Source organism: Emydura macquarii, unplaced genomic scaffold, assembly GCF_026122565.2.
Source record: "Emydura macquarii macquarii isolate MOO-44397 ecotype Brisbane River unplaced genomic scaffold, CSIRO-AGI_Emac_v2 contig_3343, whole genome shotgun sequence".
NCBI lineage: Eukaryota > Metazoa > Chordata > Testudines > Chelidae > Emydura > Emydura macquarii.
This window is the reverse complement of record NW_027133480.1, coordinates 8362770-8382571: the sequence shown is the minus strand read 5'-3', so window position 1 is coordinate 8382571 and position 19802 is coordinate 8362770. Positions and strand designations below refer to the sequence as shown.

The 19802-nt window shown below is 44.2% G+C and overlaps 1 protein-coding gene and 1 long non-coding RNA gene across 2 annotated transcripts in view; one reads left to right on the top strand and one right to left on the bottom strand.

Moving 5' to 3' along the window:
- LOC137143598 (opsin-VA-like) overlaps positions 1 to 7180 on the bottom strand; it is a 21983-nt gene extending 14803 nt beyond the window's left edge. The window contains exon 1 of the mRNA XM_067533450.1: positions 6817 to 7180. Within this exon, the coding sequence (XP_067389551.1) occupies positions 6817 to 7180 (364 nt within the window). The remainder of the gene's footprint in view (positions 1 to 6816) is intronic.
- LOC137143599 (uncharacterized) overlaps positions 1 to 19802 on the top strand; it is a 26243-nt gene extending 6441 nt beyond the window's left edge. Inside the window, exons 2-3 of the long non-coding RNA XR_010917216.1 lie at positions 18433 to 18718; positions 19452 to 19802. This is a non-coding gene — a long non-coding RNA (uncharacterized lncRNA). The remainder of the gene's footprint in view (positions 1 to 18432; positions 18719 to 19451) is intronic.

Below are 19802 nucleotides of genomic sequence, written 5' to 3'. Positions count from 1 at the left end.
TAATCTGTTAACCTTTTCAGAAGGTTTCTGGGGAGGGCAGCTTTATTTCTTCTGCCATGGATACTGTAGGATACTTTTCCCCGCCACTCTGCTATTCAATGAGCAGGCATCATCACGGAACACAACATAGCAGTATAAGGGCCAGGTTTGTATCCTGATGCTTGCAGCCAATCTTCCCTTTCTGCCTGCTTTACCCTCAGGATACTGATATCACACCTGGTCACCTAGGGAAGATGGCACAAGTTTAAAGTACCCGACCAATACAGTCACTTTGTTTTATTTCTCTGCCATGGACAGGGTCCCCAGGCACCTCTCCAAGACTATTCCTAGTCCTAGTACTGTTGCAATGGGCATTACGGTTCGGGACACTGGTTACCTTATGTTTTCTGCTGCTACAATTCACCCACAGTGTCCTCTAATTTGTTCTGCCCACCTCCTCCCAAACCAGTCTTTGGCATGTTACAGGGGAGTCCGGTGACCCCCTCCTTGCTCAAGTGTGTATTATGGATTTTAGTGCTAATGAAGCCTCTCTATAACAGATGCAAGAGCCCCTTGCTTACCATGTCTGTAACGCCAGTCCGTCCCTTCTGAGATGTATAGAATACAATGCGGGTCTGGCTAAGCCTTGTGAACATGAAGGGGAGTACTTTTTACATTGTAACATTTCCTTCACTACTTTGAATCAACTAACAATGGCAACTTCCTGCTTTGCTTATCTTACAGTAGACACCTCAGCCTTTGGCCCCCCATTGCCAAGCTCCAGCTGAAAGACTTTCCCAGATTAGGAAATGGAAAAAAAACAAAAACCATGGGGTGACATGTTCAGCGAACTAATGAATGCCTCCACGGCTGCTGACACAGAGCTCAGAGCCTGGAGGATGTCCTTGTCTGAAAAACTAGACATGGACATGGAATACAGAAGATCTGCACAGGAGCGTGATATGCAACAGGAGATGTTGTGTATTATGAAGGATCAGTCCAACGTGCTGAGGCATCTGGTAGAGCTTCAGGAAGAGCAGTGGCAGGACAGACTCCCTCTGCAGCCCCTTCAAAATGTTCAACCAACAAGCACTTTCTTACCAGCCCTCACCCTCCAAGCGCTCTAGGAAGAAACTGAGCAGGGTGCAGTACGTGCTGCACTCCACACCAGTGGAGGCGAGCAGAAGGATGAGATGGCCCCTTTAAGAACTGCATGCAGCCACAGTTGCTTGCACAGTGACACTTTACAATGTTAAGTTATCCTCCTTTCCCCCCATTAAAATGGGTCACAAATAAGACTTTGTCGCATTAAAAACATCTGTCTTTATTCATTCATAGCTTGGGTGGGGCAAAAAGGGGAGGGGACTGCTGGAGTGAGGGTAGGGGGTGGGAAATAAAGGCACAGCACAGACATACATTACTGCAGTTCATTGCAAAACCGGTTTTTCAATGCTTCCCGAAGCCAAAGCACTCCACGGTTGGCTCTGAGCATAGCGCTGGAATCTGGCTGCTCAAAATTTACAGCCAACCTATCAGCCTCCATGGCCCAACCCTGGAGAAACTTTTCCCCCTTCGTTTCACACAAATTATGGAGCACACATCACACAGATATAACTGATGGGATGTTCTTTTCACTGATGTCAAGCCTAGTAAGAAGACATCTCCATCTGGCTTTTAAGTAGCCAAATGCACATTTGACCACCATTCTGCACTTGCTGAGCTTGTTACTGAAACACTCCTTCTCGCTGTTCAGGTGCCCAGTGTAGGGCTTCATTAGCCAAGAGAGCAAGGGATAGGCAGGATCCCCCAGGACCACTATTGGCATTTCCACATCCCCAATGTTTATTTTTTGGTCAGGGAAGAAAGTGCCCACCTGCATCTTATTGAACAGACCTGAGTTCCTAAAGATGCGTGCGTCATGCACCTTTCCAGACCACCCCACATTGATGTTGGTGAAACGTCCCCTGTGATCCGCAAGGGCCTGCAGCACCATTGAGAAGTATCCTTTCCAGTTTATGTACTCTGTAGCAAGGTGGTCAGGTGCTAGAATAGGGGTATATGTGCCATCTATTGCCCCCCCTCCACAGTTTGGGAAACCCATTGCGGCAAACCCGTCCACTATGTCCAGCAAGTTTCCCAAAGTCAGTACCCTTCTTAGCAGAAGCCTATTGATGGCCCTGCACACTTGCATCACAGCAGCTCCAACAGTGGATTTACCGACTCTAATTGATTTCCAACTGACTGGTAGCAGTCTGAGGTTGCCAGCTTCCACAGAACGATGGCCATGCATTTCTTCAACTGTCAGAGCTTATCTCAAGTGAGTATTCACACGCTTCAGGGCTGGGGACAGCCACTGTTCATCATCCCACACCTTCACAGCGATGCAATCCCACCAATCTGTGCTTATTTCTCGGGACCAGAGCCAGTGCTCCACAGACTGAAGATGATGCATGACAGCCTGCAGCAAACAGGAATTGTTCCACTCTATGGCTTGTAGCAGGGCGGCTTCCGTTACATCACTATTTTCTGTGCTGCGGCTCCTCTCTTGCCTTTGAAAATACTGCAGGATAAGTCGTGAGGTATTTGTGATGCTCACAATGATAGTGCAGAGCCTAGTGGGCTCTATGTCTCTCTGGCAACGGCGTGCGGATGGCATAGAAAAATGGCACGAAAAAGTGTTTGTGGTTTTTTTGGGACAAGAAGGGAGGGGGAGGAAACATGTTGAATCATGGCAGCTAGTTGCACTATGGGATAATTACCCACGGTGCACTGCTTTGAATGTTGACCCAAGCCTGGCGAGTGGGGATGCAAGAGTCCTGCCCAAGGAGCGTGGTGTGATCACACTCCAGTGACTTCTAAAATTTGGTGGGTGAAAATCAGTTTAAAGTAAATCGACTTCAGTCTGCAGTGTAGACATACCCTGAGAAAGTAATAAAGCTTTTATTAACAAAACTAGAGAGCATCTGTGATGAACTGCTATACACAACTACACCATGTTCTCAAACCACCGGCTTCCAGGGCACATCTCAGAATTTCTATATTCATAATACTGTCCCTCATGAGGGAGTTTCTCTAAATTATAATGTGGCACAAACATATATCTACATCTTCCCTCTTAAAAGAATTTGTTCTTGTGTGGAATTATAGCTTCAAGTTTGCAGCTTTAGTTGCATCCAAGACTTCCTAAAGTCTACATTCACAATCTTTGTTAGTTGAACCCCAGATGATGATGTCATCCACTGAGGTGTTGACACCATTGATATACTTATAGATCACACATATGATTTTGTGGTACATTCTGGCACCGAAGCTATGCCGAGAGTAGACACGAGAACCTGTATCTTCTAGATGGGATATTAAATGTGCATACTTTTGAGCTTTCTTCCATTAATTGTTTCTGCCAAAATCCTGAGGAGGCATTCAATTTACTAAAATATTGTGCATTTGCAAATTGAGCAATAATCTCTTGTCTGGTTGGCAGTTTGATATGTTCTCCTTTTATAGCCTTATTGAGGTCTCTTGGATCTAAGCCTATGTGTAGCTGGCTGTTGTTTTTCTCCACAGTGACTAGGGAGCTCACCCATTCTGTTCACATCTCAATTTTTTGTATTACTTTCATTGCTTCCATTCTTGCGAGCTCAGCCTTAAGTGTATCACGGAGATCAAATGGCTCCTTTTTACATGGAAGAATAACCAGAAGCACCTGCTTGTTTATCTGGATTATATGTTCCCCCTGCAAGCAATCCAACCCTTGAAACAGATTGTGATATTCCTGAGTGAGTGTTTCATAGCCAGGTTCAATATGATCTTGTAGTGAGAGCACCCGTTTTACCACATTGAGTTTTTCATAGGCAGCCAGATCTAAAACTGGTGACACTTCCTTAGGTACTTCAATGAACAGGAGCCTGTATGTGGGGTGTTTTTATATTTGATGCTAGCAATGCACCTCCACTTCACTGGTATATTTGTTCCAGCAAACCAATTACTTTTATTTTTGTTGGTCCCAGTTTTGGTCTTATTTTCAGTCTCTCATTATCTTGTTCAGACAGAATATTAACCTGAGCTCCCATATCCAGTATGAGTGGAATAATTGTTTCTCTCACTTTCTTTGGCTGTATCCAGTCCATCTAATCAGTTTTGTTTGATCCCAGCATGTCTATTTGAATCTCCTCAACCAGATTCTTCAACTGCATGCACTTGACTTTTCTGGAGTTTTCAGCATTCTGCAAAATGATTATTTTTCCACACTTATGCTGGAATTTCCCAAAGGCAAAACAATGTTTAGGGCCATACTAAAATCTAAACCTTCCATATAATCATTTGTACCCAATCTGCCTGCTAGCAGTAGTTTTCATAGCGGGCAGTTTCACTTTTTAATTTGACCATTTCTGGCTATATTATTTTGTACTTAGTCCATAAATAACCCCTTCTGATTAATTCAGCTCTTTCGTTTATGCTTTCACAGTTTCTGCTGCCCTGCATATCTGGAGAGCTTTTTCTAAAGTTAAATCCCTTTCACAGAGCAGTCTCTCAATACATTATATTTAATGCCACAAATGATTCTGTCTCTAAGCAGAGACTGTGTGAACTCACCAAAGACACAGGTTTTACTGAGTTTCCTTAATTCTGTGACATATTGCTCTATATCTTACCAAGTTTTTGCATGCATGTGAAAAATTTGTGTCACTAAGGTCTCATTTCTTTTTGGCATGCATTGTTCCTCAAATGTAGACAATCATTTACTTAACTTCATGCTTTCACATTCTTCAAACTTAAAATGGTTATAAATATCCAGTGCTTCTTCCCTAACAACATGCAAAAAGATTGATTTCACGTAATCATTATTTTCCATCTCCTATGGAAGGTAAATACAGTTCAGATCTCTGTGAGGATTTTTTCCAGTTCTCTTCAGTATTGCCTGACAATTGCAGACAATTGCAGCTTCTTAAGCTAGTCAAGCTACTATCGTGCTCATAAAATACATCCAAAGGCCTTTGTTCTTTTCCGTTTACTACTCCATATGATCCCCTTTCCTCTGCTTTCCATTTCAAACACAGGAGTTAACCTCAAAATTACTACAGTCTCTTTCTCATTCAGCAGTTCTGACACCATGTAATGATCTTAGGGTGCATTAAACAACAAACCAGTGAATGAGAAAGGTATAAAACTTTTATTAAAAAAACTAAAGTGTCTGTGGTGAAGCTGTACACAGCTACACTATGTGTTCTCAAATACCCTTCCAGGGCACATCTCAAAATTCCTATATTCTTATAATACTGTCCCTTAAAAGGGAGCCTATCTTGCACAAACATATCTCTACAAGTCTGGCCCTGTACATTCACAGCAATCCTTCCCAAAAGCTTTCTACTCCCCCACACCTCAAACTACATTTGCAGAACTCCATGCCTAAAGATATAGGGATATTTTTTTTAAACTCGTAATGCAGGTCATAGTACTTCTATGTTTCTTCATCTGAGCTCAAGGCTGTAGTCAACAACTCCTGGGCTAATGACGTTGACTCTGCCATGAAATTCCATGTCCCATTATCCCATTTGGGATAATATCTCATAGGGAAGTATGTAGAAAGGTTTAATTAGTCAATTTTTGTACTGCACTTCGAGGAAGAAGAAAAAAAATATTACAGCAGTCCTAAATAATAGAATTAATTACTTATAAAGAGCATGTGTGTGATCTTGGTTTGTTTGGACTTATTCTATTTGGCAAAATATGGTTGCTAGAAACAAATAAAATCCCCTGACTATATAATTTTCACACTTTGAGGTGCTTAATATTTCTGAATAATCCAAGGAAGTTGGCAGGTTCAGCTATTCCCAGCCTCCCTTATGCTATCTGGCAACTTCTAAAATGGACGAGCTGTCAGTGGAGGGCAAGGGACCTTCCTCATGGGTCACTCGCTGTGGGCTGCTCTCATCCATCAGTATGGATGGTTACGGCTACACTCCAATATTTCTGACTTCACTCTCCAGCACTGTCCTTGAGTGAGAGAGCCAACCTGATTAGGAGATTACCACTGCTATGTGACTTCAGAAAAATGATACCCAGCTATAAGACAGCAAAGAGAAAAAAGCCCACTTGGAATGCAGGAATTGATTTATTTTTTGAGTTAGATGCCTCATTTTAAAATCCTATCTGAGAGTTGAGGGAGTGTATTTAGGCAGGGAGAAAGGCTATAGCTTGCTAAGTTTACTATTCTTTTTTAGTTTTTAATATACTACTTATATTTAGTAAAGTAACACCACGAGAAGGGGTCATGAAAAATGACTGATTTGAAATAGGTACTGTCAAAATCAGTTTCTGATCTTTGTTTACAACACTGCATAGTATGTCAGACATTACTTCAGCAGTATCACAGTCCTGCCCAAAGTATAGGAAGATACTCATAAAATAAGATGTTTCACTATCAAAATATTTTTCATACTTTGCAAACAGCAGGTATGTGCTTGCTCTCATTCTCTCTCAAACACACACACCGTGAAAATTCTTAAATATTTTATAATAATATTTTACTATCATTGTTTTACAGGAAAATATAACCAAACATATGTTAAAGATATTGATCTGCCATACAGACATTCAATGAGCAACATGCACTAAGCAAACCACAAACAACTACAGAACATAATTAATTGGAAAGCGCCAGTGAAAGCATTTGCATGTAAACTCAGTGACTTTATAAAGTTGCAGGGTATACAACCACTTTTATGTTCCTGTTTGATTCTAAGCCTATAAAACACAGATATGAGTGTGAGGGAAACTTCTTCTTAAGGCCTCTATTAAGACAAATGAACATGCAAATATAAACAAAGTTAAGCTTACCTAAAAATGTGATGGCAAATCCTTCCAGTACACAAGCCCAACGTCCCATATAAAAATAGCCTTTTATATTGGTAAAAAAGCTGATAGTGCCACCAATCAATGAGACCAGAAAATCAGCTATAGCCAGGTTTACTATGACATAATTGACAGGTTGTCTCAACTGTTTGAACTTAAAAGTCACCAGTATGACAGCAAAATTCTCACAGAGTGACAGAGATGTCACCAAGAACATTAATGCAGCCAGAAGCTGGAAGTTCCAGGGTTGGATGAATTCCAGGGGGTGGTGGAAAGGATCCCAGAGTGTGGAGCTTGTAGTGGGACGAGAGAGCAAAGATTCATTTTCAGGTGCTCTGAACACATCCATTTTTCTCTTTCTCTCTCTCTCATCAGAGAAGGAAAGGATCCCAGAGAGTATTTGAGTTTATAAGGGGTAGATATTCAGGTTAAAAGGAGGAATTTGCTATCCCAAACAGAAGTTTAAACAAAACCTCCATGGATCTCGCTTTTCAAATGAAGCCTAGGAAGTAAAAGTTTTGGCTAGAGGAAAGTTTAGTGCTGTGCATGGGAAGTGGGAACAAGTCCAAGCAGGAGGATCTCTGGCTAGTAATGTAGTCTTCCTCTCACTGCAGCTGTTACTGTAAACACGTCTGCAATAAAGCCAAACTACAGGAGCAGCAGGATTTCTCCTTCTGTCACAGCCAACAGCAATGCAGAAGCACACCTCTGATCATCCCTGTTCTGAGGGGGAAGATGAGGCTGCGGCTGGAATCCCTGGCTGCCAACCAGCTTTGTAAAAATGAAACAATCCCTTTGTTAATGAAGGAGAGCTGATCTTCCTTATGTCTCTCACTGCTGGAAACACAACAGAGTGGAGCCTCCTTTCTCACTTCCCTCTGCTTGAGAGAGGGCTGACCTGACAACATTACTAGTGGGGAATACCAGAGCAGGTGTAAAATGTGACAACAATATTGCAGTGTAAAATGGCCACATCTAAACTACTCTGATTGCTAACTTACATTTCCTAAAACTGAAGCTACATAAGACCATTTACTTGTGGTATTCATCATAGTTTCATTAGTCGTTTTCTATTGTACTGTAACTTTTTTTTCTTCAGTGAGGGATTTTTACTGATTTTGTAACAAAAACATAAAAAGAGTTATATTTCCAACAACAAAGAAGCATATATTAATTAAGGGGCAAGTTCTGCTACCTCATTCACACTAAGTTGCATCTTACTCCTTGAGTAAGATACTCCTGCGCCCATTGAGGCTACCTGGAAAGTAAGGTTCTACTTGGCAGGAGTAAGGGAGGCAGACTCTATTCCTAAAAGAGAATATCTGTTTTTCCTGGGTATTTTTAACAAGTGGTACCAGGATGTCTTGTGCTTGTGCACATGCTTATGATTTCATTGTTTAAAAGCATTAATTATGAAAAATATGGGATAAATAATGACATAATCACCAAATTCTAAAATCACCAACATCACCTTTTGTTTGCAAATCTCAAAGACACACAACCATAACTGCACATGAGAAAATGAAATTGGTATGTCATATCCACTGAATAGTGGTATAGAGAGGAACACTAATAATCAGTCATAGTCCTCTAAAAAAGATGATCAGCTGCTTAGTCTCTAACTCATCTTTATTCATCACCATTATGATTATTTATTAGTTATAATGTTACTCTTTCCAAGCTGGCCAGCTCATTCCCCCACTTCAAACCTGCGCTCTAATACCATGTCGATGGATACTCTGAAGCTGCTCTAAATTATATCATAGGTGGGAGGCCCCTGCACAGCCTAAGAATATGGAGATTATTTATTTATTAGTGTTTCTGCTGAGTCAGTGCCTAAGGACCCCAATCAGGAATCAGAACACCAATGTACTTGGCTCTGTACAAACCCTAAAGCAAAGACAATCTTTCTTAAAGAGTTCACAATCTGGGATTTTGACACTATACAACAGGTGAATAAACAGACAACATTTAGGGGGCAGTAAAGACAACATAATATAAAAATGCATCTGCATAGATTAGTGTTGTCAGTAGTCACAGGAATGCAAGGGCCTAAGTGCCCGTGGGGACGTGATATAAGGGTCAGCCATCTCTCCTGGCAAATACTGCAAACAATCTTCCATGTAGATTATGCAGGAGAAGCTCTCTATGCCTTTTTCTCAGAAGAAGCCACAGAAGATAGGATTTGGAATTTTAAATTTAATTTCATTTAATTTTTCTGTTCACTTTTTCATAGCATTTTCGTATGTGGCATTACTGGTCATGGTAGGGTTTTTGTAGATTGTTAACTAAAACAAATTGAACTGAATTTTTTTAAAGAGGGAGCGAATTATAAGAATTTCTGGACATGATGCTGGAAAGAGTTGCGGGATGGGGAAGATACTAGAATCTTTTTAAACTCAAAAGTACCAAACCCATCTCCCAGTGTTTAAAATAATATTTTTATTTATAAAGCATCAACATACACTCAGTTGAAGTGATTGGGCAATACACAAACAGATCAAATCTAACAGCATAAAAATTATAAATAATTTAAAGCTAACTGAAACATTAAAAAACAAAAAGAGGCATCATTAAAAATCAAAATACACTGCTGTTAAAATAGATGAACCAGACCCTCAGCAGGTATAAACCACCATTGTTCCATTGATTATGCCAGTTCATGACAGCTGAAGATCTGGCTTGGGAATTTATAAAGAGTTAGTAATATTAGCCTGTTATTTAAAATGATGTAACATCACTTGAAATGCTATTAGCTGGGAGAATGAAACCAAACCATGATACTGTCCTTTTAGCTCTTTTTCACACAGTGCACGCTGTTCCTCATACTGAATTAGTTTTTATCCTTAAAAGAAATTTCTTGTAAATGGGATTTAGTTTACATTGGAGGAAATTAGTTCATAGCTAGATTTATCTGACAGTTACAAATCCATTGATTGTATGTTGGTGCTTCAGTATTTTTATGCCGTTGCTGTATTGTTCAGCTAATTTGTATCAGTGGTAACTTTAGCAACAGTTAAAATTTATTCCCTTCTGTCATGATATTGTGCTACCCTTTTTCTTTTCTGTTTAACATTCTCAGAAATTTGGTTTCACATGTCTCATTGTCTGGGCGACCTCTGTTTTGTTTGTCTTGTTCTTCTTTGCTAGGTCTTCTTTATGATTGAATATGATTCCCCATGATGTGTATTTTTATTACATTTTACAGTATACATTTGCTATCTCATGGACTAGTTCTCCTGTCTTGATGTGTTACAGGTAGAAGTGAATGAATATTTATATATAAAAAAAAGCGAGAGTTCTGTGGCACCTTAAAGACTAACAAATTTATTTGGGCATTAGCTTTCATGGACAGCAACTCACTTTAGTTTGGTAGGTATATATACACATGCAAGGATGGATGAGTTACATCACAGTGAGGAGGGCAAGTGTTAACGAGGTAAATTCAGTCAGGGTGGATGAGGCCATTCACAACAGTTGATGAGAAGATGTGAATGTCAAAAGAGGGAACATTATTTTTTGTAGTGGGCTAGCCACTCCCAGGCTCTATTCAGACCTAGTCTGATAGTGTCAAGTTTGCATATGAGTTCCAGCTCAGCAGTTTCAAGCTGGAGTTTGTTTTTTAAGTTTTTTTGTTGAAGTATGGCAACTTTCAAGTCTGTTACTGAGTGTCCAGGGAGATTAAGTGATCTCCTACTGGTTTTTGAACGTTACCATTCCTGATGTTTGATTTGTGTCCATTTATTCTTTTGTGTAGAGACAGTCCGGTTTGGCCAATGTACATGGCAGAGGGGCATTGTTGGCACATGATGGCGTATATCACATTAGTAGATGTGCAGGTGAACGAGCTCCTGATGGTGTGGCTGATGTGGTTAGTACCTATGATGGTGTCACTTGAGTAGATATGCGGGCAGAGTTGGCAACAGGGTTTGTTGCAAGGATACATTCCTGGGTTAGTGTTTCCATTGTATGGTGCGCAGTTGCTGGTGAGTATTTGCTTCAGGTTGGGAGGCTGTCTGTAAGCGAGGACTGGCCTGCTTCCCAGGGTTTGTGAGAGTGAGGGATCGTCTTCCAGGATAGGTTGTAGATCCTTGATGATGTGTTGGAGAAGTTTTAGCTGGGGGCTGTAGGTGATAGCCAGTGGTGTTCTGTTGTTTTCCTTGTTGGGTCTGTCCTATAGTAGGTGACTTCTGGGTACCTGTCTGGCTCTGTCAATCTGTTTCTTCATTTCCCTAGGTGGGTATTGTAGTTTTAAGAGCGCTTGATAGACATCCTGTAAGTGTTTGTCTCTGTCTAAGGGATTGGAGCAAATGCTGTTGTATCTTAGGGCTTGGCTGTAGACAATAGATTGTGTGGTGTGTCCTGGGTGGAAGCTGGAGGCATGTAGGTGCGTATAGTGGTCGGTGGGTTTTCGATATAAGGTGGTATTTATGTAGCCATCACTTATTTGCACTGTAGTGTCCAGGAAGTGGATTTCTTGTGTGGTCTGGTCCAGGCTAAGTTTGATGGTGGGGTGAAAATTGGAATTCTTCAAGGGACTCTTTTCTGTGGGTCCAGATGATGAAAATGTCATCAGGGTAGCGTAGGTAGAGGAGGGGCACTTTGGGACAAGAGTTGAGGAAGCGTTGTTCTAAGTCAGCCATGAAAAATGTCTTTTCTCAGAGCTGCTTTATTCTTGGTTGCAAAAAGTAAATACAAAGCCATTGAAGTCCCTAGTTTCCTGTCACTTGTCTGATATGTTTTATCAGGATCGTCATATAATTCAGATGCCTAAGGTAAGTTATATGCTTGTTGTACCGCATTGCTCCTTGACAGTTTAGCAGTAAATAAGGAATGGGAATGTTTAACATGGGCAATTTAATTGTAGTCTCTTGCAAAACTGTACAAATGTCCAAACAAATGTACAAGTTATTAATACTCCTGGGACCATGATGTGTTGAACCTTCCTGAGACAGGGTACAAGGACACTCCATAACCCAGACTCTAAAGGGTTAAGGCAGTAGCTAATTAACCCTGATTTACTCAAGGGAGCAGGGAAAATTCAAAAGGCTACCTGTGAGGCAGGGGCAGGGGTTGGGGACCCCTGGTTGTGAGCTGGAGCCCTGCCCATATGTCTGTGGAGTCTGTTGATTATAATTGCTGCCTTTGTTTTGCTACTGCAGTTTTTGTTCTGACTGGTGTCTTTGTAATTTCCCATAAAGGGAGTCCTGTAGAAAAGGGACCCTAGCTGACTGACGATAGTCTGACTATTTTTGGGCTGGGAAATCAGTGTACCAGCCCACATGTAGTGGAAAATGCGGGAAGCTGATCTGGCCTAAGAATGAGAATCAGCTCTACCAGAATGGAAGAGCTTTTGTAATGCCCATTTTGAAAGAGTCCTTTTGAAATGTCTTGTGGAGCAACAGCAGTAACTCCAGTTCCAACAATTTATGATCCTCCTCCACCTAGTAAACCTGGGACCCTATGGAGCCTAAGGAGCAGGAATTGTCACAGTGACCCTGGTTATCCTGAGTAGGAGAGGATGCTTGACTAAAATGGGTCAGGAGGTGTGCCTGGGGACAGTTGAGTGACTTCCCTGGCGTGCCAATGGCTGCAGGGGCAGTGAGCATTCAGGCTAGTCCCCTATCTGACCAGGGTGTCTCAGGCAGCATAGACTGCACCTCTGTTGAGGATTTTGGAGCCCTTCAGGCTGCTATTTTGGACCACCCAGGCCTTACAGAAGAGGGTTACTGCTGATAGTTCTGGATCAAAACACTTATACTGGGCTCTTGCCCCTAGGCAGTAGTGCAAAACCTCTGGGACTCTTACTGCTGGTGGCTGAGGCCAGAATCCAGTCCTTGAAGGAAATCATCGAACTGGTGACATTTGAACAGTTCTGTCAGATATTGACATCAGAACTCTGGTGTTTATCAACACCAGGCAGACAACTAAGAGGTACAGTTGCTTGGTCAAGAACTTCTTGGAGGATGAACTAGATTGTGGGATACCCTCCCAACCCAAACCAGGAGAAGTGGGTCTGTTGGCCTCCCCACACAAGGCAGTGGATTCACAGAAGAAGGGATGATCTGGGGTGTGTAGATGGCCATGGGAAGGCCATTCTGTGAACTGGTGTCATGACCCACAGGTCTTGAACCTGGAACCACAATATTCATGGGAGCAGTCATGTTCCAGTCCTCCACCTGGCAGCCTGCTGACAATAGATTACCTGGGACCCATGAAGCCCACCCCCAATGTGGGATTCAGCCAGATGGACCACAGGGCCAGAGCCTCAGAGTGGCTGATTGGTCCACTGGCCGTACAGCAGCAGGAACAGAAAGCTGTCTGAACAATTGGTCTCCGCCCTGCTCTGAACTTCATTCAGCTCCTGCTACCCATTCCTGTTCCCTGCTGCTGCTTCCCTGGCTTGATTTCCTGGCATCCCGACCCAGCTTGGCTCCTGGCATCTGATTGTGGTTCTTGACCTCCAGTTTGTCTCCTGCCCCTAACTCCCTGGTGTCCTGACTCGGCCTGACTCTGGTTCCCTACTTGAGGTTCTGCTCTCCTGTTGCCTCCTGCTTCTCCCAGTGTCCCAACGCAGTCGATTCTTGACTCCTGTCTCATGACTGCAGACTCTGGCTCTGACTACTAGGTCTGGCTGCCATGACCCGGCCATGACACCTGGAGCAGCCCCCCACCTAACACCTCTGGAGCATGAGTCCCCAAGGAGTGCAGGTGGGTGGAGACTGAAGGGGCCTATGAGAGAAGAGGGGGTGCAAACAAAGAAGCTGCTCCTCCCCTGAAAACCAATACTGACCAAGTGGGGGCTAGTACAAACCTAGGCGCAAGAAGAGGCCTGATCTGCTTCACGTGGAAGCAGGAGGACCAGAGCTACCACTCCTGCCCCGGTATGGAATGTGACTATGCTGTACCCTGCTCCTCCAAAACATCAGCATTACTCGGGAAGGCTGGCGCTCTAGTTGTCCCATTATGGTCAATGGAGCTCCAGAGGCTGTTTGACTCTGGCTCTGGCCAGACACCTATGCATGAGCCCTGATTCCCAAGGATTGGGGGAATGTTGCTGATAAGAGATATCCATGGAGGTTTCTGATCTTAACCCATTACCAGACTTAAGCTCTCTGTAAACAGGAGGTAGTGGCTGTGGCAAAGGAATTTTCATACTGAATGGTGCTAGTCTGGGACTAGGGCTTGGTAACTGGCTTGCTACAAGAGGCAAACCAGTCATGCCCAGATCCTAGCCCACAATGGGTGGGAAGATGGGGGTTTGATGTTCTGCTTTGGAAGATCTTCCACTTTACCTACCCTGAGCTCTTTGGCCCTACCACCCTGTCCCAGCAAACACGTAAGGAACATCCTCTTGCCTGTAATTGAGCTCCGCTGACATGCAAGGGCATGGGAAGATGGTCCCATAAATCCACTGCTACCCAATGTGGCTCGAACCCTCTGAAGATACCCCTCACAAAGGTCAGACACTCAGACATCACTTCCTGTGGCCACTCAGAGTCCCCTGGGCCCAATGGACCATGATCCAGAAATGGTGAAATGATCACAGAAGGGCAAGAGCTGCGATGTTGTAGACATTCTGGATTATGCTGCCTGATACCCTGAAACCATTTCCTTGGGGTCATTGTTGGCCCAGGTAGTTGCTGATGAGTTGCTGAAAATGTTCTCTGAGGTAGGCATCCCCAGTGTGATGGTGACCAATCAAGGCACTACTTTCCCATCAAGATTAATACAAGTTTGCTCCCTACTTAACAGAAAGTCCATAAGAACCTCAGTCCATTGACCCCAAAGAGACTGTTAAGTGGAGCATTTTAAATAGACCTTAAAAGGAATGCTGTGCAAGTTCATCACAGTCAAATCCCACAGCTGGGATGAACTGTTACTGTATTTACTATTGGTCATCAGAGAAATTCACTAAAGTTCCCAGGGTTCTCACACTTTGAATTGTATATGGAAGGTGGCCCCATGGAATTCTGAACCTTGTGCAGGGAGCTTGGTGGGACCAAGGGACCAAGGCTCAGATTGTTGTACAGTATGTCTTAAATCTGCAGAAACACTTGACTTGATCATGGCCCTCATCAGGTAAAATTTACAGGCTGCATGACACTCACAGGAGCTATATTATAATAGGAATGTGATGTTGAGAGTTTTTCAGCCTTGGGACCCTGTCCTGTTATTACTGCCTAGCTCCAAGAGCAAACTGACAGAGGATCACTCCCCTCCTGCGGTCTCTAAGGGAAGCAGGCCTAACCCCACAATGTGCAAGGTGGTTAGTGCTGAAACTAAATAGTTAGGATATACCTAGGGAAGTGGGCTAATCCACCCCTTAGCAAACAAAGGAAAATCCCTATTAGTGTGCCCAATCCCTATCACCAAAAGGCAGTTGCAGTCATTCCTGGTATTAGCAGGGTATTACAGATGCTTTGTCCCTGGGTTTTCCACTGTTACCATTCCACTAATAGATCTCCTAAAGAAGGTTCAGTGGACACCAGCCTGCGCAGGTGCATTTGGTACAGTCAAGTGCACCTGGTGCAGTGAAACAGTTGGGCTGAGCCTGGATTTTACCAAAGAATTCATACTACAAACAATGCCACTGAAGTGGGCCTTGGGGTGCAGGTGGTAGAGGATGGAGAACACTTAATCCTATAGCTCCATAGCAAGTTTCTTCCATGGGAAAAGAATTATTCCATGATAGAAAAAATGTCTTGATGTCAAGCAGGCAGTGGAGTTGTTATGATGCTACCTTTTGGAAGCCCTCTTCACCATGGTCACGGACCCTGCCCCCTTAAATGGCTGCAGGCCATGAAAGATAACAACTCCAGACTCATACATTGGTATCTAGCCTGGCAGCCATTCTTTTTTGTAGTGCACTGTAGCAAGGTGCTGTGGCCTTCCTTGGAGTCTGGGCCTGAGGAAGGGTTGCGACGCCCCTGCTGGACAGAACAAGGCCCTGCAGCCAAATAACCTGGGAGAAAAGGGGTGGAGCCAGGACAGGAAGGGCCTGTACAAAAGGCAGGTCCAGCAGCTCAGTCAGGGGGAAGCTGCTGCCAGAGGCAGACGTGTCTTCCCAGAGGCTGTGGTCTAGGCCTGACCCAGGCTCTGCAGCTGTTAAAGCAACCGCCCCACTGACCAGAGCCTGCAAAGCCTGTCTGGATTGCCAGCCCAAGTGACTGGAAAGGGCTGCCGGATCCTAATGACTGGAGAGGACCACTGAACCCTAGTGACTGGAGAGGGCTGCCAAGCCCTAGTGATTGGGTAGGGTTGCTGGGCCCTAGTAGCTGGGACGAGCCACCCGAGACTACAGGGTGGGAAAAGCCCCCTGAGGCCGGTCCTGACCTGGAGGAGCTGCCTGACCTCAGGGACCCCCTGGAGTGAACTTAACCCTGTGGACTGGAGGAACCCCTGAGATCCTGTGACCTGGAAGAGCTGCCCTCTGCTGACGATGCAGAGGAGTTTCTGGACCTGCTGCCAGTCAATGGTGAGGGACTTGTGAGTCTGCTGCTCACCGTGTACCCCAGCGACCCAGAGGGAGACTGCTACCTGCAGGTACCCGGGGACAGGGTGGGAGGAAGTGGCCCAGGGACAGCCGACTAGCAAGTGGCTGAGTCAGGGGCTAACCCCTGTCAGCGTGTTGCGGTTGGATACCCGCTGGCTCAGTGGCAAATGGCTTTGCCACTGATAGGGCCCTGGACTGGAACCCAGTGAAGTTGGGTGGGCCTGCGTCCCCCTCCACCCTTCCCTAACCACCCCAGGAGTGCTTGTTACCCTCTGAGCTTGGAGGTAGAGGATACCAAGATCTACTAGCCCCGCCTGCCTGCAAGGCCGTGGGCTGCAGACTATGTTGCTTGTCTCGCCTGCTGGAGGGTTGGGGGCCATTAACTGACTCCTCAGCCCGGCTTGCGGGCCAGGAACTGTAAACTGCTTCGTCTGTCCCACCCGCCTGAGGGCCGGGGGCAGCCGACTGTTTGCTAGCCCCGCCTGTTGGAAGGCTGGGGGCACCGGACCACTTGCTTGCCCTGCCTGTTGGAAGGTGGGGGCTATAAATGCCTCTGCCTGCCCCACCCTGTCTGAGGGCCTGGGGCACCAGACTCCTTACCACCCCTGCCCTATGGGAAGGCCAGGGACTACAGACTGCGAGAGAAGCCCACCCCACCTGGGGCCGGGGCTAAAGACTTGTAATCCACTAAGCTTGCTCCCCTAGACCAAGGCGCTGTGGCCTTCCTCAGAGCCTGGGCCCGAGGAAGGGTCGCAATGCCCTGGCTGGACCGTGCCACCAGCCTACACGCACCATAGGCCTGGGGCAGCACATGGAAATGCAGATTTTTTTTCCTCAAGAAGGGTGGGGTGAGTGTAGATTCCACAGGGTATGCAGGCTCCTGTGGGCAGGGGAGGAAGGGAGGGGAAAAAGGTACAAAGACACGCCCTAGCACAGGCCTAAAGGGTTAAGGCAGCAGCCACTTGACCCTGACTTATTAGCAGGAGCAGGGGAAATATAAAGGGCTGTCTGGGGGTCAGCAATAGGGGTAAACAGCTGGATGTGAGCTAGAGCCCCAACCACAGGTTTCTATGACGGTGGAGAATGTTGATTGAAGATGCTGCCTTTGTTTTGCTACTGCTGTTTTTGTTTTGGCTGGACTTTGTAATTTCCCATAAAAGGCCCATGGAGAAAAAAGATCCCAACTGACTGACAGCTGTCTGACCATTTTATTTTTGGACTGGGAAATCAGTGCACGAGCCCACACTTCCCTTATTATATATAGTGCACACATCAGAAAACGCTCATCTGCAACCATGATACCTGACAAGATGCATCATTATAATGCCTTCAGTCTACTTGCCTTAATATGTTGTTAAAATATTTCTCATTTAATTCAGTGTTATCTGTTAAACAACCCTCTCTTCTCAGGGATCCGTTCCAACTCTCAATAAAGTCAGTGGAGAGTTGCAGATGTTCATTAGCTGCTTAGCATCTCTGAATTTGGCCCTTAGAGTGTGCATAAGGATTTTGTTTCCAATAACCCATCATCTAGCCCATCATTCCAAATACCAGTAGCATGAGAATGCTGGGACCACTGAGACTGGCAATGGCAGCTTTTGTAACCCTTCCATATGATTACCTATAAAACTTCATTAGATTGTATTTACCTGTCTTCAGAAGTGTGCGCCTGCTTGTATACATCACATCCTGACAGATGACAAAAGGTGAGATGAGCACTGTGGCACAGAGGGCCCTTGACAAAGGGTGCCCTGTTCTTTTCAAATAACTCTTGTCTCAGATCTGACAAACTCACTACATCAAATATATTGCTTACAGAGCATTTGTCCCTAAATGGTAATGTGAGGTCTCTACTGATAGCTTGCAACTTATCGATGTTCATAATCTTGTGTGGTGTGTGTACAGGTAATATTAAGGAATAATGTAACTATACTTAAATTAATGCCCTTATGGTCTTTAGGGGTAAAAGGAATCCCCACGTGGTGATAGTGCTGGACGGTCTGTTCATGCAGGAAGGAGTTGCCACCCCTCCCTGGTTAGCTGAGGATGTGATGCAGGGTTCTATTGTCTACAGAACTATTGTTACTATTGAACTATTGTTACAGAACTGTTAATGGAAAACCAACAAAGACAGCTGCAAACAATCAAAACCACTTGGAGGTAAAAAAAAGTACCATTATAATAAACAGGGATCACCCTGCCTAGGAATGAAGACAAGACTGTCTCAACATAATAGAATGGGAAGATACTCTCTGGATCCATTCACTGAGGAGCCACCTTCTTGAGCAGGGGTGTTTTTCACGGAAGATTGGATCCTAGCTCCAATGCAACTTGCCAGCTCTGCAATGGACTGAACTCTGGAGAGAAAACCCACTTTATTCGAGAGGAAAGGTAACTATTAATAACTATAGACCCTACTTTGCATTTTATTATTTTGTTTTGTATTCCAAACATTTGTTTCCATCACTCTCTCTTGTTTCTAATGGAATGTCTGTTCCTTCTTTTGTTTCATTACAAGCGCTGTGTATTATACGGGAGCAGTGAAACTGGTAAACTGGACTACACACTGCTCCTTTAGAAGCAGAAGAGCTGGGATTTCTGTGGGTAGCCAGTGCAGTGGCTAAATATAGGGGAACAATTCAAGGGCCTCGGAGACTGGAGTGCACCTCTTGTTAACCTGCAATGACAGGGCTAGTTTAGCCTGGAGGAGAGGGCTTGAGTGGCTGAAAGGCTAGTGGTGTTATGGAGCAAACACCCCATTACCACAAGCAAGACTCCTTCACTCTGTGGGCAGGGGGGTAACAAGATGACTCACAGTCCAGGGTACCCTGAGAAAACATTGCAAGCATGACCTTACTTTTCATTATCTAAAAGTAGAATATGAAAAATAGTGACATTAAAGCTTAAAATTCTTGTGCAGTAAGAAGATTAGTCTGGAGATAAAAATTGTTAACCCAGGGAAGCTCATTGTAGATGCAATATCTGGTTAACAAAGAGATCTTGCAGAACTCAGTTTTCCATCTGCTGTGATATGGAGGCAGTAGGAGTTCTGTTCTGTGTCCTGCAGAAGGTCCTACTGAGGGACAATGACTAAGCAAAATAGTAACATCCATTCTCCTCCTAGATTTTCTGTAACCACTGGAATGCTCATCCTCCTTGAAATTGAAGGCAACTAGACCAAGGGTTCAGCCATTAATCACTAAAGGAGACCCTAAATTCAAGATACATTGACACAGGGCCAACCAAAGAGGGACCTTAATTTGACTTGCCACAGTTAATCTCTTCTTTAGTATCTGAGAACAGTGAGCTCAAGAGGATTGAGAGTGTAAGAATATTCAGCTGTGGCTTTTACTTTTATTAAATCAAAACATATGACAATAAAGGAAAAGAGATAAGCAAATGTTTCTGGACTTACCAGTACTAAGAAACGTGTTGTATAAAGAACTAAGTGAAAAAGATTAAATAAAACGTGCAA